Genomic DNA, 23,679 nt, shown 5'->3' with positions numbered 1-23,679 from the left:
TAATTAATGTCACTGTGAAATAGTCTGGTAATCTTTGTTTCTTCTCAAGATTAATTGGACTATCACGTTAATAAGCAAATATGATAATCCTTGTTATTTTTTATCACTGTGGATTTTTTTTACTTACTGTAACTAAAGACATAGAGCATTATTATTTGAGTAACAAATCAAAATACTTCCATATGAACCACCTTCTCTATTCTATTTCAGTCCATTTTGTAGTATAGCATTTAAGTTATACCTCAATACACCAAGAAATTACTAGGTGAATTCACGCTTAAGTATTGCTTTGAAATCAAGTATCATTTCATATATTCAGGATCTATACTGCATGTTTCTGTGATGCCAGGGCACTGAAATCAATGGGAGTTTTACTCTTGCACTGAATGTTCCTGGTGGAAAACTATCCCCGAATGCTTTTGAAAATCTTCCCATAGTACCTACTTCAAAGGCACACTGCCTCTATTTAGATAATTCAGATTACACCCACTTAATTAATTTCAACTGACAACAATGTTCAACAAGAAACAAGTCTCTTGTCACATCAAAATCTTGCAATTTTTTTTAAAGCAAGGATTCACTTTATTTACATTTTAATGTAGTTTGTCTTTGTGGAGGCCAATGTTTTGGAGGAAAACAAAGTGACAGTGGAAGAGGATGTAAACCTCATTTAATAATGACACAAAAAAAAGAAAACTGAACGTGTTGGCCATTCATCACACAAACAGTAGAAGTTGGAAACCAATTCATACTGGGAACTCCTGCATTTTTGTTGTGGTGCCTTCCTCAAGCCTTTGTAATATCAATTGTAATGTAAAGCTTTCCATGTATGTTTTCCCTGCTCTTTCATTCTAGCATTTTGATCAGGTGTACATTTAGCACGAATAGGGCAGTTGACATTTTAATCTTTGCAATCTATAGAAGAAATGGAAAGGTTTCACTGCAGTGAAAGCATTTGTTCTTTGCGCTCAGGCTTGGACTTAATGAAAATGCAAAACAAGTGTGCAAAATATGGGTCAAATAAGGAGGAGGTTAGGTATGACACAAACATAGTAAGGCATCTGTCAAAGCACCATCCAAGGCTTTTGCATCCCACAGTGTGCACTCTTCTTAAAGATGCTCAGTAATGAGAGATTCCATAATCTTCCCTAGACAGCTCAGTGGCTAGTGTTATCCTTACTGTTTTCCAAACATCTAAGCTGAACCTGCTCCTTTCCTTTTTGCAGCAGCTGTTCACGTATGCATTTGAAGGCTCCCCCAGCCTTCTCTAGGCTGTGAAATCCCAGTCCTTCCTCTCTTTCCTTGTAAGTTATGTTTTTCCAAAGTGCTGGCTATTCTCATTGTCTCCTCCAACATGCCCAACTTGTTTCTGGAGACATGGAAAACTTCACACACTGTTCCAGCAGAAGTCTTTATTGGTGCTGAGTACTGTGGTTTGCAGACTCTGTGGTTGTCTATAACCTCCCAGTGGGATATTCGCTTTTATTGCAACAACATGACGTTGTTAACTTGTGGCAGTTTGTAAACTGCTATAACTTTTGGGTCTTTTTCTGAAGAAAATACGTTTCTCAGCCAGTCCTTGTGAAGCTGGTAATTTCTGCTGATTTTTTTCAGGATTTCCTTTTTTGCCACTTACTGTATATTATTGCTTCTCTCATTTGCCAAGCTTGTTTGGAATTTGAATCCCCCTTGCAACCCGCTTGCAGTTCTTTCCACCTTTGTGCCAAAGGCTGCAAATGTAATAAACAAAATCTCTAGTCTATCACCAGATCATGAATGAAAACCCTGAATAGTACAAAACAAAATCAGTTTCCTGTGCAACACTACCGTGTTTATCCTTTGAGTTTTCTCAGTGAAATCCCAGTAATTACTTTGCAAGTGCCATTTCCTGACAAGTTCCAAGTGCTGTTAGAGCAGGAGGGTCCTGCTGAGAACATGCCAGTCTGTTAAGTGGTGATCGAGGGAAACTCTAAAGTAATCGCTTCATGTGAGACCTATAAATTGCCTGTTTTCCAGAAGGAACTTTGAGAAATCTTTAGGCATTGAGATTCCTCAATATGGTGATATTTTCAAAACTTGAAGTAGGCAGACTAGCTTGTATTATCAACTGGTGCCTAGTGACACATACATAGTACAGCATACGTTTTAGGTTCCTAAATATGTTTATAAATAAATGAGTTCTTTGAGATTTGTTTGTTATTGTACTTAATTGCTATATAACTTTATACCAATGAAAATATAAATTATGGCAAGATACCTTTGAGCTCCTACTGAAAGTGGCAGAATTTCCAGTGCTTTCAAGGAAATCAAGCTAGTGTTTGATAAATACCTTCTTCTTTGAATAAATGTTGACAGATATTATTCAGCCAGATATAGAACTGAACAAAAAACGCAAAACATTATTACAGATGGATAATTTATTTGATGAATAGCAGCTCTGTTTGACAAATAATATTGGTCTATCTCTATGAGTGGCTACAAAAGATGGTATTGCCACATAAAAATATCACATCAGTCATCTCTATTGATATTTCATGTAAATTACAAGTGAAGGCTTTTCAGATATCCCAATCACAGAAGACAGCCACCACCCTGTAAATACGTGGGAGCGCTCAGTGTGCTTTTTGGCGAAGTTAAAACCCAGTAGAATTGAATACATTAGGAGATGAAAGCTGGTAACACCAGACTGGAACTTTTAAGGCAACCCAGATTGTGTCCTCTGTCTTTAAAATCACTTAAATGACATATTCAACAATTCAACGTATTGTGAATATTGTCACAAGTATCCATCCACCTTAAACTAAGCCATGGCCTTTGACTTCACAAAAAAAAAAAAAAAAAAAAAAAGGAGAGAGAAAAGATGACTCATTAGGCAGTGACACTGCAGAATTAGGAAACGATGGTGCAAAATAAAACAGAAAAGTGCTATTTCACTCCTCACTTGTACCCTGGTTGCCTCCGAAAGCCATGAGAACACCCTACGCAGCCTGGCTGAGCTGTAGAGAGATGTCTCAGTTTCTCTGGACAGGAAAAAAAAAAAAAAAAAAAAAAAAAGAGAAGAGAGAGAAGAAAAAATGTTTTCTTTAAAAGTACAGTGTGGAAAAGGAAGTTGCTACTTGAAATTTCATCACAGGTCAATCACTGCATTATATCCTGGCACTTATTTTTAAGCTTCTACACTGTACTTGCTTTTTAGAAAGTGTTTTGCACTGTAGCTGGAAGGCACTGAGTCAACAGAAAATCCCCAGAAGGCTTTACCTCAAAGTCGCTTTATCCTGCTGTTCTGGATAGAAAACAAAATCTATTATTAAAAGCTGTATTTAAAAAACTGGACTCTAAAATGGATGAAAATATGACCGTATGCTGGATAAAAAATGTCAGGCATGTGTGTTAAAACAGCATATTTCTCTTTGTGTGGAAAACACTAGCATTCAGTCAGATTTATGCCCAGAAATTTATGAGATCTCTGCAAAGCAAGATGTAGGCACCACTTGGCTCTTCCCTCTAGGATTGACACCCCTTGTCGTGTTGATCCCAGCAGTGCTAGAAGGGAGATGCTGCTGTGGAGTGCAGAGGATGAGGAAGGAGCCCTCTCGGTCCAGCCTTCCCTTCTGGGTCTCATGGCAGCCAGGAGCTGGTTTGTCTCTCATTCCTTGCAGCAAGATGAGAATGTTTAACACTGTTAATGTTTAATAAGGACAAGTGTAAGGAATGCTTAACAGTGAAAAGCTTGACTAGACTTGAATAAAAATTCCTCCTCATTTGTACGGCGAGCAGGATTTCTGCATGACTTGGTTTTGTTGTCACAGGAAATGATAGAGCTCGGTGCATATTAGTTATGATCTTCACCTAAGTAAACCTGAAATAACGTCTTACTGAATTGTGCCAGTATTTGTAATAATTGAGATCATATATATAGCTGACTGACAGCCAGATTTCTTGCTCCACGTCTCCATGGGTGTACGTGCACACATTCCAGGAGTCCTTTTGCATTAGGTTGCTGTCATATTATTATGATTCAGGTAGGATGGTCCACAGAATAAGAATAAGCTGAGCAAAAGCCATGTAGCTCAAATTCCTCTGTAGGTAATGGAGAGAAAGAGTTGCCAGATAATGAGACAGGTCTTAGATGCAATGAATTGTCACTCCTCCCAGGAGGCACAGCAATCCTGTGGTGGGCTGGGGAATGTGGACCAGTGTGTGTTAGGAGGATGAGTGAGAAAGAAGAGACAGAGGAAGGTGCTAGCCTGTCTCACCCTTGAACGGTTACCCGTGCTCTGCACGCCTTCCACTGCTTTGCTTAACCAACTGTAAATGACTCGGATGACGTGGCTTTAACCCCTGTTTCTTCTTTGATGCTCAGAAGGTCTGGGGACTTTTCTGGAGCCATCAGGGTAATATTTCTACAGGGTGGAGATGACGTGCAAAACCTTCCATACCTCTTAGGGCCTCCTGTGAGACTGTGCTGGGTAAATGGAGAGTGGTAGGAAGCCCTGGAAGGGGTCATGCAGAGTACTGTGTTGGCAGCTGCCCAAGAATAAGCCAGAAATTTCATATCTTGCCACTAAATGTGTTTTATACCATGTCTAGGCCAAAAATATAAAAACCTCACCCTACAGAGTAATGGATATACAGAGAATGCCTGGAGCCCTACGCTCTTCCTTCAATTGTGAGCGTTGATTTTTCTTTCAAATCACTTACGTGGCTACACTAAATTTTGGGTGGGTGATGAAAATTTAATCTGTATTAAACAATCTTCTTTAACCTGGCAGGTAAACAAATGCATTATTAATGCAATCTCATGTATTTCCTTAATGTGCATGCTTTATAATAGAAGAATTTAATTTTTTTCTAAGTTTTATAATCCAGCTTTGTATAAAAACATTCTGTTTGGTTGCACCAGTCACATTCTATTAGGCAATATAACACGATCTGATTTAGTGGCATTTCAGTGGATAATATGACAAAAATTGTTTCTTTTTAAGAAAAAACTATAACCAAAACAAACACAAGAATGAGCATTACAAAATTGTGACATGCTGAGAGAAAAGCCCCACAGATACAAAATGATAAAGGTCAGGATCTGTTACTCAAGTCTTGTTTGCAAGTAAAAATACCATACTAACGTGTGGCTGTCAAAAACCTAAGCGAGCCAGACAGACTTCTGACAAATAATTTTGACAGTTCTCATAAGCTGAAAAGTGCCTTTTTTTGCCTCTCTTGTCTTTCGAAATGTTTCCCTCCTGCTTACAGATGTGCAGAGAGAAACAGAGTTTGCAGAGACACTAAAACAACAGGGTGCTGTTAAAAATAACCTGCACCACGCGCTGTCTTTTTTGTGCTCTCTGGGGAATGCATTAACTGTCAGCAGTCTTAATTTACTGACTAAAATCCCTGATTTTGCAATATACAAAATGATTTGCTTCTCTTTTACAAACATTTTTCTTCATACATTATTAATCAAATTAGAAGATGTTCCCTGTTGATTTCATGTTTTGGGCAGAATTTCATTCTGGTTTAAAGGAGACTTTGGTGAAGGTAAGCAGAATAAAGAGTTGAGTACATCACAGAGCCAAAAATGCATCCACTTCTGCAATTCTTTTGTAACAGTAAAAAAAAAAAGAAGAACATTTTCAGCAATGCAAAAGAGAAACACAGTGAATTGCAGGAAAATATGTTGTGGCAAGGTTTTTTGGGCCTAGATAGAATATTCAGCCAGAAAGACACACCTTAAAACACCCAGTGCTTAGGGTTCTCCAGAGCATGGAACCTGCTTGCAGGAGAACAGGGTTGGTGACCCAAATCGCCTATATCCTAGAAAAAAATATTCAAAGCCTCATATTTTTCAAGTTGAAGCTCTTGTTTTCTTGGCTGGTCTTAGGAAGCTGCCCTACAGATGTGCACGTTGTATTGTGTAGCTGGAAAACACCATGAGATTCAAATGAGAACTTTGCTTGCTCATTGAGTTACTAGCATACTGAAGCAAAGGAAAGACCTACTTCTCCTGCTTGTGTTTATCAGACTGTGCTTTTGGCAGAAGGCTGTGATGTTTTCCTTATGTTATCACTGTCATCCTGCTGCAAAATCTTTGAACCCTTTTCCATACAAAAGGGCCGAACAGTTGCAAAAATACAGTCCAGCTTCCTATCAAGAATTGCTATCCTGTATAAATGGGATCTTGCATTCTAAAGCTGGCAGACCTTAGCCTTAAGGAAACCGTATTTTTCAATTCAAATATATCCATATTCTCATTTGCTTACACAGAGTCTGTTCAGTGGGGAATTATCTTGTTAAGATCTAATCGCGTACAGTGTATGTGTGGTGTAAATATACAGCCATTTAAAATTCAAATACAGAACGTGGAGGTCATTGTAGGGAACTTCTTTGCCTCAGCAAGTGTGAATGAATTATGAGGCTGCTTTCATTCTTTCCTCACTGTTCACATTACTGTTTGCAGCTGGGAGCTATGCCATAAGTTACCTTTATATTAGCATTGAAAATTCCAAGGCTTTAAAAACAAAATATTTCTTCTTCTTTTACTCCCAGTTTTATTTGTAGGCTGTAAAAACATACAGTGTGTCTGTTGATCAGAAACTGCTTGAGATGTTAGAAATCTGGTAAGCTAAAGTGCATGCGGTGTAGTGTGGTTTGGAAAAACAGAGACCCCAGGGATTTGACCTCAGAGGTCCCTTCCAACCATGGTGATTCTGTGATTTACTGGTCCCTGACCTCTGTGGTGTGAATGGTTATTTTTATGTTGCCCATCAGACTTTTGCCAGATGACTGTGGGGCTTGGATGGGTGGAGAGGACCCTGTTCCCCTGCTGGGGTTTTTTAGCAGAGAAGCTGCTCTGTCTGTGGGGAGCTGTAGGCGTAGGAAAAGCAAGTGGCTGGTGAGGACAGGAAGCTGCAAACCAGCTGCAGCCCTGCTGCCTCCCCTGCCTGCTTTTCAGCCCTTTGCCTTTAGGTCATTCTCCAAGGGGGTTGGAAATATTGTATATTGTAACTAAGCTACTGGATAAAAAAAATAATCACGAGTTCCTGAGCTTTGGTGGTAAAACCTACACACTCCTTCCAAATTCCCAATTCTGCTACTGTTGAGGAGTGGATACAACGCAAGGGAACTCTTTGGTCTGTCTCAAAGGTGATTTAATCCTTCTACGAGGTCTGTGAGATAGCTTTACCAGCAGCGTAAACAAATATAGTTCTGGGTCCCTGGTTACTCCACTTGCCTTTTTTTTTTTTTTTTGTTTGATTCCTGTTTGTCATTGCAATCCTCACCTGTTTTACTAGTGACATAAATTTATGTGTAAGCTTATGGACTGTGGAACCTCGTTTTTTGGTAAAAGAAAGAGGAAGTGTAATGCCGGCTTGTTCGCATGTTTCAATAAGTTCACGTGACAGCTGTACCTGCTCATACCAACATCAATTTCCACCACCCCCTTCACCCTGGAAATTTCAAATACTCCTGATTTTGCTTTCATGTTGTCTGTATCCTGTACTTTATACTAAGGGTAAGACACAGGCAAGCATGCAAAATTGATGTTTTCACTTCTTGCCAGATTTTCTAACTAAAAAGGATTTCCTCCTGGCAGTTCTATCTCCAGATATTACCACCCCATCTTCTAAAATTGTAAAAGCCCCTATATATTTGATATCTTGTGGACTCTCACCAAGTTTCAAAGGGAGATTATACTTGCTGGGCAGGTTGTCGATAGAATATAAAATATGAATGAAATTGTAATTCTATGGCAGATACCGTAGCTGTAACTGTCACAAGCACCCTGTATCCTCAATGGCCAAATGAAAAAACAGTCTCTAAAAACATTTGATTGACTTTTTTTTTCCAGTTAAGCCAGGAAAAAATCCTCAAAATTATGAACATGGTGAAAAATAAAGAAGTGAGCATTGAAGGAGCTTTGCACTTGGCACAGAAAGAGGTGTATGCTGAAAAGGTAAGGTCATTCCTTTGATCTATTTTGCAAGACATTCAAATGTATGAGTGTGTTCTGGAAAGCCTGGCTGAGTGCTAGGAGTATGCCTGTATTGCTTTCAAAGATGCAGTCCCAACTTGTACAAACGTATGCACTCCAGTTTATTATCAAATACGTCAGGTACTGATGGCCAATGCTACCTGTGTCCTATGTAATGGGTATCTCAAGTACATGCTGCAGCTACACTAATGTCATTGCCGTGCTTCTGAGGAGAAGAATCTGGGGGTCCTGGTGGATAGTAAACTATCCATGAGGCAGCAATGTGCCCTTGTTGCCAAAGGGCCAATGGGATCCTGGGCTGTGTCGGGAAGAGTGTGGCCAGTAGGTCGAGGGAGGTCTAGGTCCCTTCCAACTCCAAAAATTCCATGATTAAGTTGTTTAAGTCTAGATCAGATGCATCCACATGAGTGCTGTTATTCTGAGTGCAACATCAAGTAATGTAACAATAAATGTAGGGCAAATCCTTGGGCTGATACCATGAATCACCACAGGAAAATGGTGGATCTAATCTCTGAGGTACCTCCTTGCGTTGAGTTGTCCTTAGGGCATGACTGGTAACCATAAGAGGTCTGACAATTCAGCATTATGCATGGCCACAAGAATGGCTGGCTACAGAGTGCAAAACCTTGGCCAGTGTGACTTCAGTTCTAACACTTGGCTCTGACCTTCCACTAGGCAAAAGTAGAATCAGTGTAAAGGTGGCTTAAAACTAGTTTTGGGTCCTACAACAACATAGACCAAGAGTTCTAGTTCACAGATTTCTTAAGAATCAGATTGAGAGACAAAAATTTCATTTTTCTGCTGTTAAAGACCTCATCTCTTCACTGACAATCAGAAGTGGATCATTAGCATCTTTCCATTTTATAGAAAGCATGGAAGTTCTTTCCTGAGAAAAGCAGATGTTGGTAAGGGTGAGTGGAAATAGTCAGAGAGCGCACTGACAATCAGAAGTGGATCATTAGCATCTTTCCATTTTATAGAAAGCATGGAAGTTCTTTCCTGAGAAAAGCAGAAGTTGATAACAGAGAATGGAAATAGTCAGAGAGCAGGGAGTACATTAATTGTGTACATTAGTACATCAGCCTTGTGCTCCACTCTGTAATCCCTGTCCGGTACCTCCCTCATTGCAATCTCTGTCCATCATCACCACAGAAGCACCAGCAGAGAATTCTTTGGAGAAAATTTCACTATTTATTTCTACTTCTGCTCTGGATTTTTGAACTAGCTGCCCTATGGGAACATCTCCAGGAAACAGTGAAATCTTATGAAGTGCTAATGGCACAATCTGAAATTTTTTTGCACCACAGGAGTGATAGTGCTTTTTCAGATAAACTTGGTGCTTTTTGGAATTTTTAAAAATAACTTTCTGAACTGCTTATTAACTTCTTGGCTGGAAAGAAGCAGAAGGAGAAGCAAAAATAAGGGCTGCAGTCAACAAAAATCTTGAACTCAGCAGTGTGAGATAACATGGAAACATATTCTTGGAATAAGAAGTGAAAGGGTGCCTTTTCTGCTTCTGCTGTGTTAAAATTTTGTGATAGCTAATTATTAGAAAAAAATCAAATTTGATATAGCTGGATCATGACCTTCCCTTCCCTGCATTTTTCTGAAGATAATAAAATTAGTCATTTTCCATGCACGCTACAGCTGCTGAAAGGGACCAGATAATAAATTGTATACCCTCATATAATATGAAGGAACAGAGGTCTTCCGTTTTACTGCACTACATTCAAGGGTCTGTAAATATTTTTCTTTAGAAACACAGATGATTCTTGTTTGCTGCTTAGCCCATTTAATAGATCACGTGTTTTGAAATGTGTTTAGTACAATTCCACGGACTCTACCCTTCTCCTTCCTGTCTTCCTACCTTCTGCTCTCCCACCTACCATCCCAATCTGTGATCCCTTCATTAGTTCAGCAGGAGTCGTGGATATTTTGTGCTTGTGAAAATCGGGTCAGGAGGATGCTTCCATGTGGAGTTCTTCTGCAAAGCCTCCAGCGTTGTTTGTACAGTGTTCACTGAGGGAGATTTCACCCAATAAAGCAATTGGATTTGAGTGGACAGAAAATAACAGTGTTGCTGATTCTTAACATATTGCTGATTTCTGTTCTATTTTTCAGGATCCACAGGATTTGCTAACTGGGTCACAGTTTAACTTCAGTATCTACAAATATAAACGCTATCGGTGGCAGAAACGAATTTTGCAGGTAACTTTAAGAATTCTCACTTTTAATATATAAAAAATATAGGATGCTTATATTGCTCAATAAATATTATGAGATTGATACATCCTGTAGTTGAGGAACCTATCAGAGAAGTACAAGATATTGACCAACTTTCTGCCTTTTACACCAACATTATTCTGGAGGTAATATCTGAAAATCCCTCTACTGGTGCTGTGGCAGGGCTGCAGAATGAATTTGATGATCTAAGAGGTTATTTCACCTCTGAGATACATGATTCATCACACAGATGATTGACTGATTATAATAGGCTGTGCCTGGGAGTTGTTCTTATTAGTTAGGAAGAGTAAATGCATACAAGTGATATAGATATACTTAAATATCTGTCCCTTTTGGCAGGGCATCACTTCAGCTGCACTCTCTAAAATCCTGGGAAGAAATGTTCTTGGGGATACTTAGAAGGTTCCTCTGGCAGACTGTGCATTTCACCTCTCGTTACTCTGTCCTGTGAATTCTTTTTTTGACATTATGAACAATTAAGCCTTTATTGGCTACGTCATAATGGGACAACTCTTGAACGATATTAAAGCAAACTTCTGTTGATAACACCTGATGGTGATTTCCTGATTCCATGAAGTGAGTGACAAAGGTTTCCATGTTGTTTCCAGGAACCTGGATTTCACTGAATTTTTCCTGCCCTTTGCACAAAATTTGATAATGACCAAGTCCAAGTCATATATGCTAGAGAGTGTCTTTCTGTTTACTAAATCTCAGTTGTAAAAAGTATAATCCCTGTATTTCCCTCAATATCCACCAGCTTTGGGAATTAAATAATTATTTGTTTCGACATAAAGCTGATGGGGAAAAATGGATAAAGCTATATTAGATGTGTAAGTTATCAGTGTGGGGTTCTGGAGCAGTTTAATTCCAGTTCTGCAATTACTAGCACCCTTCAAAGTCAGAGATAATAATGGGTATGCTTCTGACTTGGAGATTTCCTGCTATAAACAGAATGGAGGGAAAGGCCACAGTGTTAGCATTTGCTTAGCCTGGTCTGCACTATAGGAATGAAAGATGCCAAGAATCATTTATGACCAAAGGTAAACATCTAACTCAGGCAGGATCTGAGACTCTTCTGAGTTTTTCTTCTCTGTGGGTTGCGTTCACTGAAGCTGGGCAGTCAGATAATATTCACATCTTATTGTATCAACAAAGCTGTTTCTGCTCAGCAGGGACTGACACATAAGGCAGATACTGGAAACTGTCTGTACCAGTTTTTAACACTGCGGGTATAGATTGTGCAGTGGAAGAAGAATAATCTTATTTTGAAGTAAACAATTTTTAATTGTTATAGTTGTGAAACAGCAATAAAATAAATGTATTCCCTGTTATACTCACTCTCTTCACCTATACATACACATATGTGTATCTATATATGCAGTCAAAAAATCTGTGTTAGATAAGAGCTGAACCAAAATGCAGTAATATTTACAACAGAAACTAATCTCTCAATACTATCCTCTTTTCCTGACACAGAAGTGGCTGCTATAAAAATAACCACCTTCACTTCATTTTAGTACTGGGGCATAGGTTGAACCAGTTAGTAATTGAATCTCTGCTGAGATGATCGTGTCATTAGTTTGTGCTACCACTGCTGCTGAAGGGGAAGTTTTTGCACTGGGTTGTATAGGACAAGGAGAATTTAAAAAGAAATAATATTTCCGAATGATAAATTGATGCATATTCATCAAAAAAGATAAGGAAACACAGTTACAATAAATATGTTTGTTTTGTAAATAAGACAAATATTGTACAGTATCTTGATGATGGAATGACATTTTTTATTCTATCCATTGGCAAAATAGATACATATTCTAAGCTGGTCCTTTATCTAAATGCCCTTACATGGTAATACCGGGGATGCTGTCATTCCTTTTCAACGAGGAGAAGCGATGGATTCAAGTAATGAAAAACTTTCCATTCCAGATTGATTTCAACACAAAGACCATTTTTAACATTGAGAAAGGAATTATTAAGAAACAGTTCCCTTTCTCACAAGTCAAAGCCTGTGAAGATACTGAAAGGAGGCGCTTCAGCATTGTGTTTCATGGGCGACAAGATTATGAGCTGGAAGCAGTGTCTCTTGATGATAAAAGGAAGGTAAGATTTTACAATGTCATAGACAGATTGCTATAAATAACAGCTAATGTTATGGTAGTACCCAGCAGGTCCCAATCGTAAATGGGAATTGTTATGCTGTGCATTGTACAAGCAAAAAAGTAGGTATGTCTTTATTCTGTGTATGTTCGTCCACAGAACAAAAGGAATGTGAGTTCAGGATAAAGTTTGGCCTTAGGATTTTGCCACAGTTCACTAGGACTGAAGATGTAAAAGCCAGCTCAAAATGTGATATGAAAGCAGATGCCTTTCTTCAGGTACACCTTGAATATAACTAGTCTGAGATTGTATTTAAACAAGCAAACAAAACTGATGACATGCACAGTTGAACCTTAATTGAGATTTTCTAAGCAGTTTTTAAAATATATATATTTATTAAAATGCATGCTCTTAAGAAGAATGAATGATGCTGTGAAAAGACCTAGTAGTTCATCTCTTACTATCAAGATACACTGAAATTATTAAAAAGTTAAAAAACTTGAGTCATGATATTAGCACTAGATTTTCCCCTGAATGCAGATCTCCCCTGTGTTCAGGGGTGATCAAGTCTTGGAGTTTGTGTCATCCCATTGCTGAGATGCTGATTCCAGCTGCACAATTTAGAGAAACATACTCTCAAAAAACATGGAACGGTGATGTGACTCATTTTTAAGGGGCTTTTTGCAGAGGGATTCATCCCTTCTGAAATTAACGGTTCTCTCTGTGTGCGGAAACTTCTATCCCCGATGAACTGTACCTCATGGTTGATTAGCTAAAATTACAAATTAGATTTCATTTAGCAGAATGGCTCAAAAAGGCACATGTATTCTCAAGTAGGAACACTCAAATATGGCCTATGTAGCAAAAAGAGCACTTCAAATTCCCACCCACCTTAATCCATGCTATTTTCAACTGTAGGCAAGCCTTCATTTTTCTGCTGGGTTTGTTTGAGATTTCAAGCTAAAGCAATCAATTACCACTTGGACTTGAACTGAACAGAACAGAAACTTTGTCCTAGATTGCTTTGTATATGAATTAAAGAAGTAAAATTATGTTTTACCGTAACCACTCCAGAATAAAATTATTTTCTCCTTCCACTGACAGGTTTAGAACCATGGGCATAAAACCAAATTGCAGTTAAGTAGTTTAGCATCATAGACCCTATTTATTTTCCGCTAATTTATGTCACCTATTTGGCTCCTTCTCATAGTGTTGTCTATCATTTTTATACTTGAAAAATCCACCTATTAATGTCTTATTCAGGTGAATTAACATGGAAAATGTATTCTCTCTGCTGCCACTTATTATATAGATAATGTACCTTCTGAGCAAAGTTATACAGAGCAATTCATACAAGAGACCAGCAGAGTCCTGCTCTGGAAGACCTGCAGAATGTGATGTGATACATGAAGGACTGCTGGATTTGCAGCAAAACACTTTTACATCCACTGAATGGGTGAAGTATGAACAGCACTTTTGTAGACCTTTGGGTTGTAGATTTTATTAAAAATTCTGATAAGTACATTAAGATTTTAATTTGCTGATAAGAATCTGATTAATCAATTGCTTTTTCAAGTTAAAACTTAGATGCCAAATCTGCATGAGATGAAAACATTGAAATTAACTGTTAGTGCACTGGTGGTACACAATAAGATGAAGTTCTGATGTGTGCTAGAGACTATTGTGTGCATTATTAACACAAATATATAATGGTGATGGTGCTAAGAGTGATTTTAATGGCGGGACTTCTTTATGTTTACCTCTTTACTTTTTACTCAATTTTCAGCCATAGGGAAAAGCAGAAAAAGACTGGCAAAGCAGATAAGAAGTATAGGAGTCCTGCTAGAGAACATTGACTCATGCTTGCCAAATGGCTGCCCCAAAATTCATAATTCTTTCTCATAATGTTCTGCACTTCCCTCCAGTGGGGGATACCAACCATGGTGGCCTAATGGGATGGTGGTTTCAGAGACAGGAATCATTATTCAGTAGGAAATGGACTGTCACTACCATTTCATTCAGCCCCTAAACCATTGCAGATAAGCCTGACTTCTGCTTCTGCTAATTCTATTAGTGAAACAGCCACAATGATTTTACATAGTTTGCTACCCATCCTAGAGACAACCCACCCTTCCCCTGAGCCAGCTTCTAAAATACCTGGAAATTGCTTATACTATCAAAGGAGAGAAAGAGTGGGAAAAAAAATATCTGTCTACCAAAAACTAATAAAAAAAATTAACATTGTAATTATCTGCACAGGGCAATTATCTCAAAAGACTTCACAGTTCATAGAAAAGGATTTTAATTGTTTTTAAAAGGCTACCACTGTATGTCTTGTGAACACTATCCTCAAGTGTGTCCCAGGATTTGTTACTTTGCAACATTTAACAAGTTTGTTAACAAACAGAAATTGATTTTTATTTATCTTGTGAAGCAAAGCCCTTGTTGCTTTCTTCTTGATATTAATCCTCTCTTTTTTTTGGCAAAGTAAATAATGGTGGAAACATCTGGAGATCCGATTAAACTGTAAGTCCCTGCTTTAAAGAGAGGAGAGATCAATATAACTGCCAGCTCCATTAAACAATTCTTATCACTTTGACGGTTTATGTGGGAATAGATGCAATTTATATTTTACGTTTAATTCTTCTAGAGCAGCTAAACTTATTTAAATTCCTCATAGAACACCTTAATCAACCAGCCACACCTTGAAGAGAGAGTGGAGGAAAAGAAAGGTCTGATAGAACTGTCAGAATGATAAAGAAATGCACTAACCCTCAAGAAAAATGGGAATGCAAATGCTTAAGAAGAAAAAACTCCTACAGTAAAGCCCCACTTGTTGAATGTGGGGCCTTTGTTATAAGCAACAGAGCAGAATCCTAGAAGAGAGACTGAAGCAGAGCATTTTGCTCTAATAGAAGCTGTGTATAGAGAGGCAATTTGTGCCAGGATTAATTTATCATTTAAATAGGTAGTACCCACATTTTGGCACAGTCATTTCTGATGGAAGGCCTTGAGAGCAGAATACTTTGATGCCTTCCTGCCAAGTGACTCTCAGGAATGAGGAGGAACCAGAATCAGTCCTCATGGAGTTAGAGCATCTGTGGAGGCATTTTCAAGAGAGGGAGAGTTATAGGACTGTAAGGTTGGGCTCTAACTTACATTATGACTTATTTATAGCTTGGTGGCAGTAAAGCCTGGAAGACACAGAAACTCTGAAGCCTATGTGCTGCTCAGTCACATAGTGAATTCCTTTAAAAGCTTATAGTACAAAAGACCCACCATCCCAAACAAATGAGAGGAATAGAGTGGGAGGGACAGAGTGTAGCTAATGTATTAACAGGAATTGTGTGATTTTTAGTTGATAGTCAGATCTTCCTAGCTTTAGTACTCTCAACAGGCATGGCAGGCTGGAAGTTTGTATTTTATGTCACAGTTTACTTATGTGTCAGATGAGAATAAGAAGCCATTATTTCAAATGTTTTATGCTTTACTATTGGTACTTTTTGACTGTTCTGTGGGAGATGCTATAAAAATGTGGAGACTTATTGACATTAGAAAATGCTTTAACAAAGGCAAGGCTTGTGTAAATAAGTAGTCAGTGAAGAATGAATTGTATCTCCATTCCTTGTCCTTCAGGTACTTGGTACAACTACGTGAAGGAGAATTGACTTTATATTGCATAGGTCTGGGAGGAAAGAACAAGACTGCAGACCCTGTAACAAACACAATTAATTTGTCAGGTGGTAATGTGAGTGTCAGCAAGGAGAATGGATGCAGTACCTTCTCAGTTCAGACCAAAGAACACAGTTATTTGTAAGTATAGTTGGTAATTAATAATTTGTTAAAGCGGAACTACTGAAAACAAAGTCAAGCAACAGAGATTCTCAATGTCCCAGAATAAATACAACAGTGGAGAAATGAGGCCATCAGAATTATATAGATTACCCCTCCCATTGCTCTGCAGTGATTTGATGAGTTTTTTAAGGAGGAATCAAAAGTACCACATTGTGGAATTGAGAAGATACATTGAAATAAATACTGTCCACAAAGACTTGTCGAGTTCTTATGCCAGGGGCCAGCTTGGTCCAGGTCAGCCAGGACAGATGTGAACAGGTTCTGAGTACCTTGTGCAACAAGCATAGTAAGACGTAGCACATTGTTCACCTTCCCTCAAGGTGGAGAAGAGGAATTATGAGGTAACTGCACCACAAAGTCAATATATGGCAAAACTTCAGCTCTCTAACCTTAGACACGTAAGCAATTAACTCTGTCTGAAAAGGTCAGAGTCAGCACCACTGGCCCCCTTTGACAAGTAAAGCTGCTGAACATCATTCTGCTTAAATAAAAAATATCTCTGGCTGTATTAGTCAGCATGTTATTTACACTTCCTTGCATTTATATATGACATTCTTAAATTTCAGGTTTCGAATACCCTTTACTGTCCATAAGAACAGTACAGGGGATTTTAGCAAGCTCCGGAATGAATGGGTGTCCCTCATAGAAAGGTACTGTCAGCTGTGCAAGGGTGTCTCCCTGTCTCAGGAGGAATCTCAAGGATGCTCCTCCTCCGAAGCAGATTATGAGGATTTTCCTGTACCTCTGAATGAACAGAAAGAGGAGACACTCCACTTTGGTGTGAGTTCTGCAACAACCAGTCTGAAGAAATCTTCAAGCCCCCAGCCTGCAGAGGACGATGCAGCCCCAGCATCACCATCCCTTCCACTTCCCATAAGAAAGGCAGAGGTACCACCAGCCCCCCCTGCATTGCCGCCGCCCTGCAGCCTCTCTCCATCGACAAAGAGAACCAAAGCCTTTCACTGGGATGTTGTTCCTTGTGATAAGGTGAGGATGAAACTGATGGTAGCTGTTAATAAAAAAAATAATATTGTAGTCTGTATTACATGTATAGTTATTGCAAAAGTACAGCTGTCCCACAAAACAACCTGGATGGCTTTCTCTATGCTTGTATGGAACAAAGTGCCTCTGTTCTTTTGGCTTTTGGTTTACCCCATCACTCCTATATTTTTAGATTCAGAAATCTGTCTGGGGATCATGTGACCCATGCAAGAAAAAAATAGATGTATCCAGACTCTGCGACCAGTTTCAGTTCCAGGACGTGGCAGTATTTTCAGGCAATGAACCTTCAGTGAATCAGCACATCATGTTAGATCAAAAAATTGCGCATAACTTCAGTAAGTGTATTAATAAGAACTGTGTACTCCTATCTGGAAGCCTGGGGTGAGCACTGCATGCGTTTTCTATTTCTACTTTCTGCCAGTCAGTAGGCAGTGAGACAAGCTTGTGTCTAAATCATCTTTTAATTCAGTGCCCCTCTACTAATTTAGTAAAATACATCTCATGGCTCAGTTGCTATAGATGTGGTCCTTAATGATGAAGAGTAGAAACACCAAGCTTCTCCTCTTGTACAAAACATCTGGATGTGCCATTGAGCTATAATACTGTTGACTTAGGGCAGATGTGTAAAATCATGTATGACACCTGTGAAATCAATGTTAAGATGCTGACTTCAAAGGCTTCTCAAATTTTGTGGGCTGTCCAGGTGAAACAAGTCAACAGAAACAGCTTGGTGGCTGGAACTTTGAGTGCTGTGCTCAGGGTCTGTCCTACATTGAGTTCAAGTATATTGAAGGTTCAAGGTGTCAATTGGTTGGTGTAAGAAGCCTTTGAGGCAGCTACAAGTCAGGTGACAGAAATTCTCTTGGGCTTTCTCTAGTTGATAGCTTAGACTGTGAATGGTTGTCCTGAATGATCATGAACAGGATCCTTCCCTCTCATATCCCAGGTATGATTTTGCCAAAGGCCTGACCTAGAACAGTCTTTCACAACTAACAAAGCAGTTCAACACATAATTCTGGTCTTACTTACATGTTGTAAAGGCCTTTCAATTATTTTCATGAGAAGTGGTAGATATTAAAGGAGCAAGAGTAATTGTTCTTCAAAGGCTACTCTGATTTCTATTACAGAGATGGCTTTCCAAAAAAGTTCTATAATCTAGAGAGGTTTTAAGAAATGTTACATGTGTAAAGAATTTCAGGCAGTTAATTTTGAAGTTTTAATGATTTCATCTTTGTGAATATTGATAAGAAATAATATATTTTGGAGACTGTGTAAAGTTTTAATTGGAAACTGTATATGGAGATAGCTTGTTGGAATTATTGCATCCATTGACTAACAATTTGAAGGGTTAAAAGGAAGGGAGTGATACGAAAGTGCTGTTGTAGATAAAAAGAATTCCTTAATAGGACTTTTATCTACTAAATTATTGCAGTTTCTTTGAGGAAATTTCTTTCTTTTGGTTTGCAAATAGCACCCTTCTTCCTTTTGATCCTATTCCTCTTACAACTTTTTTCATTGAGACCTTCTACATCCGTTTCTTAATCTTATCCTTAAAGTCCCATCAGTGAGATTTTTGGCGTACACTTATTATAACGGACATTACTTAGATCAAAAGCTAATTTGATCCTGAGAATTCTGATTAATCTTCCTACAAGTGCTGCAAACCACAGTTCTTAAATTATTGAATAAAAATATGAAACTCCAAAATGCCAGTAGGTTAAAAGTTCTTGAGAATTTGGGTGGGTTTCTGAACACAAGAGAAAAATGAGAGTTCTGAGAGAAGATCTACACACTAAATTCAAGTCCAATGTATGAGAAAATACAAATAAAAGTGAAGTTACCTAGTCGATTCTGGTAGACAAATTTCTGCCATACAGAGAACAGGTATCAGAAAGAGAGAGACAAGAAAAACATCCTCGAATTTCCAATGAAAAAGTTTTGGGGGATGTGATAATGTATAGGTTAATCTAAGAATGTGGGATCTAGTGGGTGAAAGACTGATATAGGACTCAAAACACCAGCTTCAATGACTTATTGATCCCTGTTTCTCTGTATGAGACCCAGTTTCCCATATGTACAAGTCTTATTTTGCCGCGCAAAATGTTTTGGCAAAGTCTGATGACTAGAATTTATTCAGCTTCAACTACTGAAAATGTTAAAGAAAATATTAAATACTTTGTAGATAGGTTGTGAATATTTTAAAATCAACATTTTTCTATGAGTTATTCACTTTCTTACGGTCTGTAGACATCACCACACCTGAAGAGATACTTGGTTTAAACAGCATAGGGAAGTAAAAGGAATAAGGCATAAAAAGCATAAGAAAGAAAAAGGGAAGACTCTGACAGACTTAGCACTAAAGCCAGATCTTGTAACAAAATGAGAAGGATAGAAAATGTGTCAGAGGAAGAATAAATGGCCAATAGTCCATTGGCCAACAGTCTCCTGGGAACCATTAATAGCTGATTCGGGGCACAGAAAGATCCTATAACCTGAAAAACTCTGTTACTTCTTAGAATTGAAGAGAAAAAATAATCCCCTTGTGCTGCTCAGAGGAGATCTACTGTAGCAGAGACTCTAGGACAAGTTTCGTGGCAACACTGAGAAACATTTAAATCTTTTTGCTTCCTCTGCTGATGCCCTCTGTTCACTTCCTTGTGCTTCCTTTTTTACTTTCATCCTTTGGTAACGATGATGGAGACAGATAGTAATTAAAGAATAAGTGGCAAGACAAAGTAGTCTTTTTGGGAGCAACAGCCTTACAAATGGTTCTTCACCTGTTTGGAGAAGAGATGTCTTATTTATTTCCCTATTGTAATCAATATTATGATCCAGCCTCATGTCAGCACAGAAGTCTTAAACATTACCAAACCTCTTGATCAGATTTTAGTATATCAGACAGTGTGGAAGGAGGGAAAGGGGTACCTAAGTACCTTCTGATAACAGTATCTTGATAGTTGTAAGTATTGACTATTTTCTGACAGAAGTATATTTTTGCTTGACTACTGCTATGTATATTTAAAGAAAATATGAAGACCAATTTTTCGCCTTAGTATTAGAAGCTACTCTGAAAGGTGTGGGGTTTTTTTCTGGTTTGGGTTTTTTACTTTTTCTTTTTTTTTTTTTTAAATCTGAAAGGTAAATACTAAATGTTTTGGTGATTTTCCTTCCCTTGAGCATCTTCTTCCAAATAATCTAAGAATCATTTTCCTCCAGATATTTTTCTTAGAAGTTTCCGTATAAAACCAAGTGAGCTGAAAGAAAAACTATACATTATACATGAAGAGAGTGGTGGACTTACAGATGAGCAGATTACAGCACTCAGAAGGTAATCTTTGGGGTTCAATTGTTTGCTTATATGGTAACTTTTGGAGAAGGCATAATCTTCTGCAAATAATGCGAAGTTCAGGAAAGACACTACTGGGATGTTGGATCTATCCTCACTGTGAACAGAATATTCAGGTTGGATACAGAAATCTCAGTCTTTGCAACCGAGATTTTGGAATGTGCCCCCAGAATAACATTTTTCCCCATGTTGTGTAGGAAAGGGGATTGCAAGAAATGACAGGAAATCTGACATGATTATGTGAAGTAAATACAAGGAACAGCGTTAGTAAAAGAATAAGTTGGGGCAGTGAGCAGGTGTAACTTGATGAGAAAACTTCACATCTTCTCTTACTACAGCCTTACCATCTATTGTAGGATCAGAAGTGAAATACTGAATATTGGTTTGGAGAGGAGGAAGGCACATAAGTGTTAAAGGAGTTTTGTGGGATTATGGGATATTAAGAATATCGGTATTTCTGAGTGGGAGAGATTTGTGGGTTCAAAGCAAATGCAAATTTCTATACCTTTAAAAAAATTTAATTTCTATATTGAGAAAAATAGTTTTCAGGAGTGTAAGCAAACAATTGGCATTTGAAATTTGTAGGAACTGGATTGTATCTCTTTGAATAATTTAAGATAGAAAGAAAGAAAAGAGGTGGGATCCCAGAGTAGTATCTGTTATGCGTCCCAGTCCTCACGTGATACTTGTGCCATTTTATTAAACACGTTCATATGAAAACTTGATGTGAAACTTTTTCTTGCTTCAAAGTGATAAAAGAATTGAGTGTTTTGCTAAAACAATCTTGGAAAAAGATACCACTGGCAAAGACAGCGAGGAAGTAAATAACTGACTTCTACTTGTGGAATGAGTTTAATTTTGGCCTTAAAATCCTAATGGTGTAGAGCCCCACTGAAGGTAATGGAGTTCCATTGCCTTTTAAAAGCTGACCTTAAGGGCTTCATTCACAAAAGAAAGGTCTTACTGCAGTGCTGCAGTTTCTAATTGCATTGATGAAATTGGTCAGGAAGACAACTCAGTGACATGTCTTTGGACATCAAGAAAGCTCTCCAGTTACAAGTGTACCTATCTCTGGAGAAACAAAGGGTTGGAGCTGGCAGCAGTGAGGAAGTGCCTCCAGTCCTGCAGCCCCACAGAATGCCTGGGGTCTGGCCAGCCCCGTTTTCGAGGGCAGCCTCTGCTCACACCTCAGTTTGAAGGAAAACACTGAACACGCTCTGCTGTTCAAGCCCTGATCCAGCACTGCAGATTCAGTCCAAGATCTCCATGCTGTTGAAGTTGGTAACACCACTGTGATCACTAATTTATAGCATCTGGGCTCTTTGCCACCAAATGATAATGATGATGATAATAATAATAATAATAATGATGAAGGCAATGAAGCGTGAAAGATTTTATTTTTTTCCTAGAAGATTTCAGAGTCTTCCTTTGATAGCAATGATGCTGAGGAAATTTTTCTAGCAATCAAATGCGTAAGAGATATTGGAAGCTGTATTAATATATGTTATATAAGATCAAGGATTCTTTTCCTGGGATTCCTATTTATTGCCAAAATCTAGGAATACGTGTACAAATCTTGTAGTGAAAGGAAGCTAATTTTTCCCACCCCAACAGTTTTAAAAGTGTTACTGAAATAGATGAGACACGTTTCAGAATTGAGGGTTGGATTTCCAAGGCAGTTTAGTGTCTTATGGCTCCCATTCACACATCTCATCAAAGGAGCAGATGCTTATCTTGAAACATCAGCCCTCAGAAGTTTTCCCTGTACTTGACATGACAAAAGTAGCAAAACATTTAGCACTTCTGAAGACCTTTCCACTCGATTTAGGTGCCACGGTGGAACTGTGGCCTCCAGTTAATTGAGAACCTGTGGATAAGACAGAAGTTGAAATAGGATAGTCAGGGGCTGGAAAATTCTGCTCAGTGTCAATACCTGTCATACTGTCTAAACTGAGCAGGAAGTCTAAATTCTACTGTTGTAGAGTGAAAAATATTTAAGGCCAAAAACAAGATTACATTTTCAAGACTGTGACCAGGGAGCAAAATGTTCTGCTCGTTTATCCAGTGTAAAGTAGTGGAGGTGGTGGAATATTATTAGAAACTTCAGGACTTATTTTGATATGGAATCCTGTCCATAGTTGTCTGAATGACTCTTTATCCCTATGTCTTAAAATCAATAGCAAGGCACTCTTTGTCTCTATAAACTTAATTTTTCAGAACAGTGGGAGGTTTTTTTGTTGTACAAATTCCATAATAGTTGCATTCAAGTAAAAAGAAATTTACTGAATGCATTCACATATTGTTCTGCTTCTTTTTCCACGGCTTCCATTGTTTAATGCTTTAAGCTTTAAACCTCCAGGATAATCTGATAGTTTCATTTCATATACATAATACATTAAAACAATTTGATGGGATGTCAGACTTCTGATTAAATGAAGATATTTACTGTCAGCTTTAAAGAAAATGTTCTTTGAATTTCCACACAAAGTCAAATTATTTTTAATGATAAATAAAAACTCTTTCATTTGCCAACAGATAACTGTTATTTTAAAATGAGAATTCTTTTTTTTCCCTTGATGATGAGGGGCGATGAATGTAATATTTTGTAATCTGCTTTAATATAGATTTAATAATTCAAACCTCAGCAATTATTCAATTGAAATATCATATAAAATTATTGACAAGAGTAAAAAAAAATATTGTTCATACTGTATTTAAATGCAAAAATCTTTGCTTTATTTTTTCCATCTTTGAACGAATTCCCTTACTTTTAATGAAAATGTATATTTATCCGAATGAATGTTTAGTTACACTTGCTACAAATTTAGTCAATTGTTTGCAGAGAAAGAAGAGAAGATAGCAGACCTGAATACTTGTTTAAGATTCTTAACACTCCTTCTCATATGTTAGCCATAACATCCATTTCATTTTTCTTAAGATATGCTCTGAATTCCCATAGTGTATCAGTCAGACAAGCAGGAAGATCTCCAAAGGAGGGGAACTGTGGTGGTGTGTTTATTTTTTCAAGAGGAGGCATGTTTAAAGACATCGGTTTTCTAAAAATCTGTGTCTCTGGAGTAGTGTGGGAGAGTATTCTGTTCCCTTATGCAGAACTCTTGTTTCATGGGTGATTAAAAAAGTT

At 38.0% G+C, this 23,679-nt stretch overlaps 1 protein-coding gene across 1 annotated transcript in view; it reads left to right on the top strand.

The window, feature by feature from the left end:
- Nucleotides 1–23,679, top strand: part of LOC106889014 (formin-H-like) — a 38,669-nt gene that overhangs the window by 3,167 nt on the left and 11,823 nt on the right. Inside the window, exons 2-9 of the mRNA XM_014943658.1 lie at nucleotides 7,850–7,954; nucleotides 10,115–10,201; nucleotides 12,164–12,337; nucleotides 13,647–13,795; nucleotides 15,971–16,147; nucleotides 16,756–17,176; nucleotides 17,364–17,526; nucleotides 20,408–20,519. Of these exons, the coding sequence (XP_014799144.1) occupies nucleotides 7,850–7,954; nucleotides 10,115–10,201; nucleotides 12,164–12,337; nucleotides 13,647–13,795; nucleotides 15,971–16,147; nucleotides 16,756–17,176; nucleotides 17,364–17,526; nucleotides 20,408–20,519 (1,388 nt within the window). The remainder of the gene's footprint in view (nucleotides 1–7,849; nucleotides 7,955–10,114; nucleotides 10,202–12,163; nucleotides 12,338–13,646; nucleotides 13,796–15,970; nucleotides 16,148–16,755; nucleotides 17,177–17,363; nucleotides 17,527–20,407; nucleotides 20,520–23,679) is intronic.

Source organism: Calidris pugnax, unplaced genomic scaffold (genome assembly GCF_001431845.1).
Source record: "Calidris pugnax isolate Ruff unplaced genomic scaffold, ASM143184v1 scaffold118, whole genome shotgun sequence".
Classification (NCBI taxonomy): Eukaryota; Metazoa; Chordata; class Aves; order Charadriiformes; family Scolopacidae; genus Calidris; species Calidris pugnax.
Note: the sequence above shows the minus strand (reverse complement) of the source record. Positions and strands in the feature narration are given on the sequence as shown.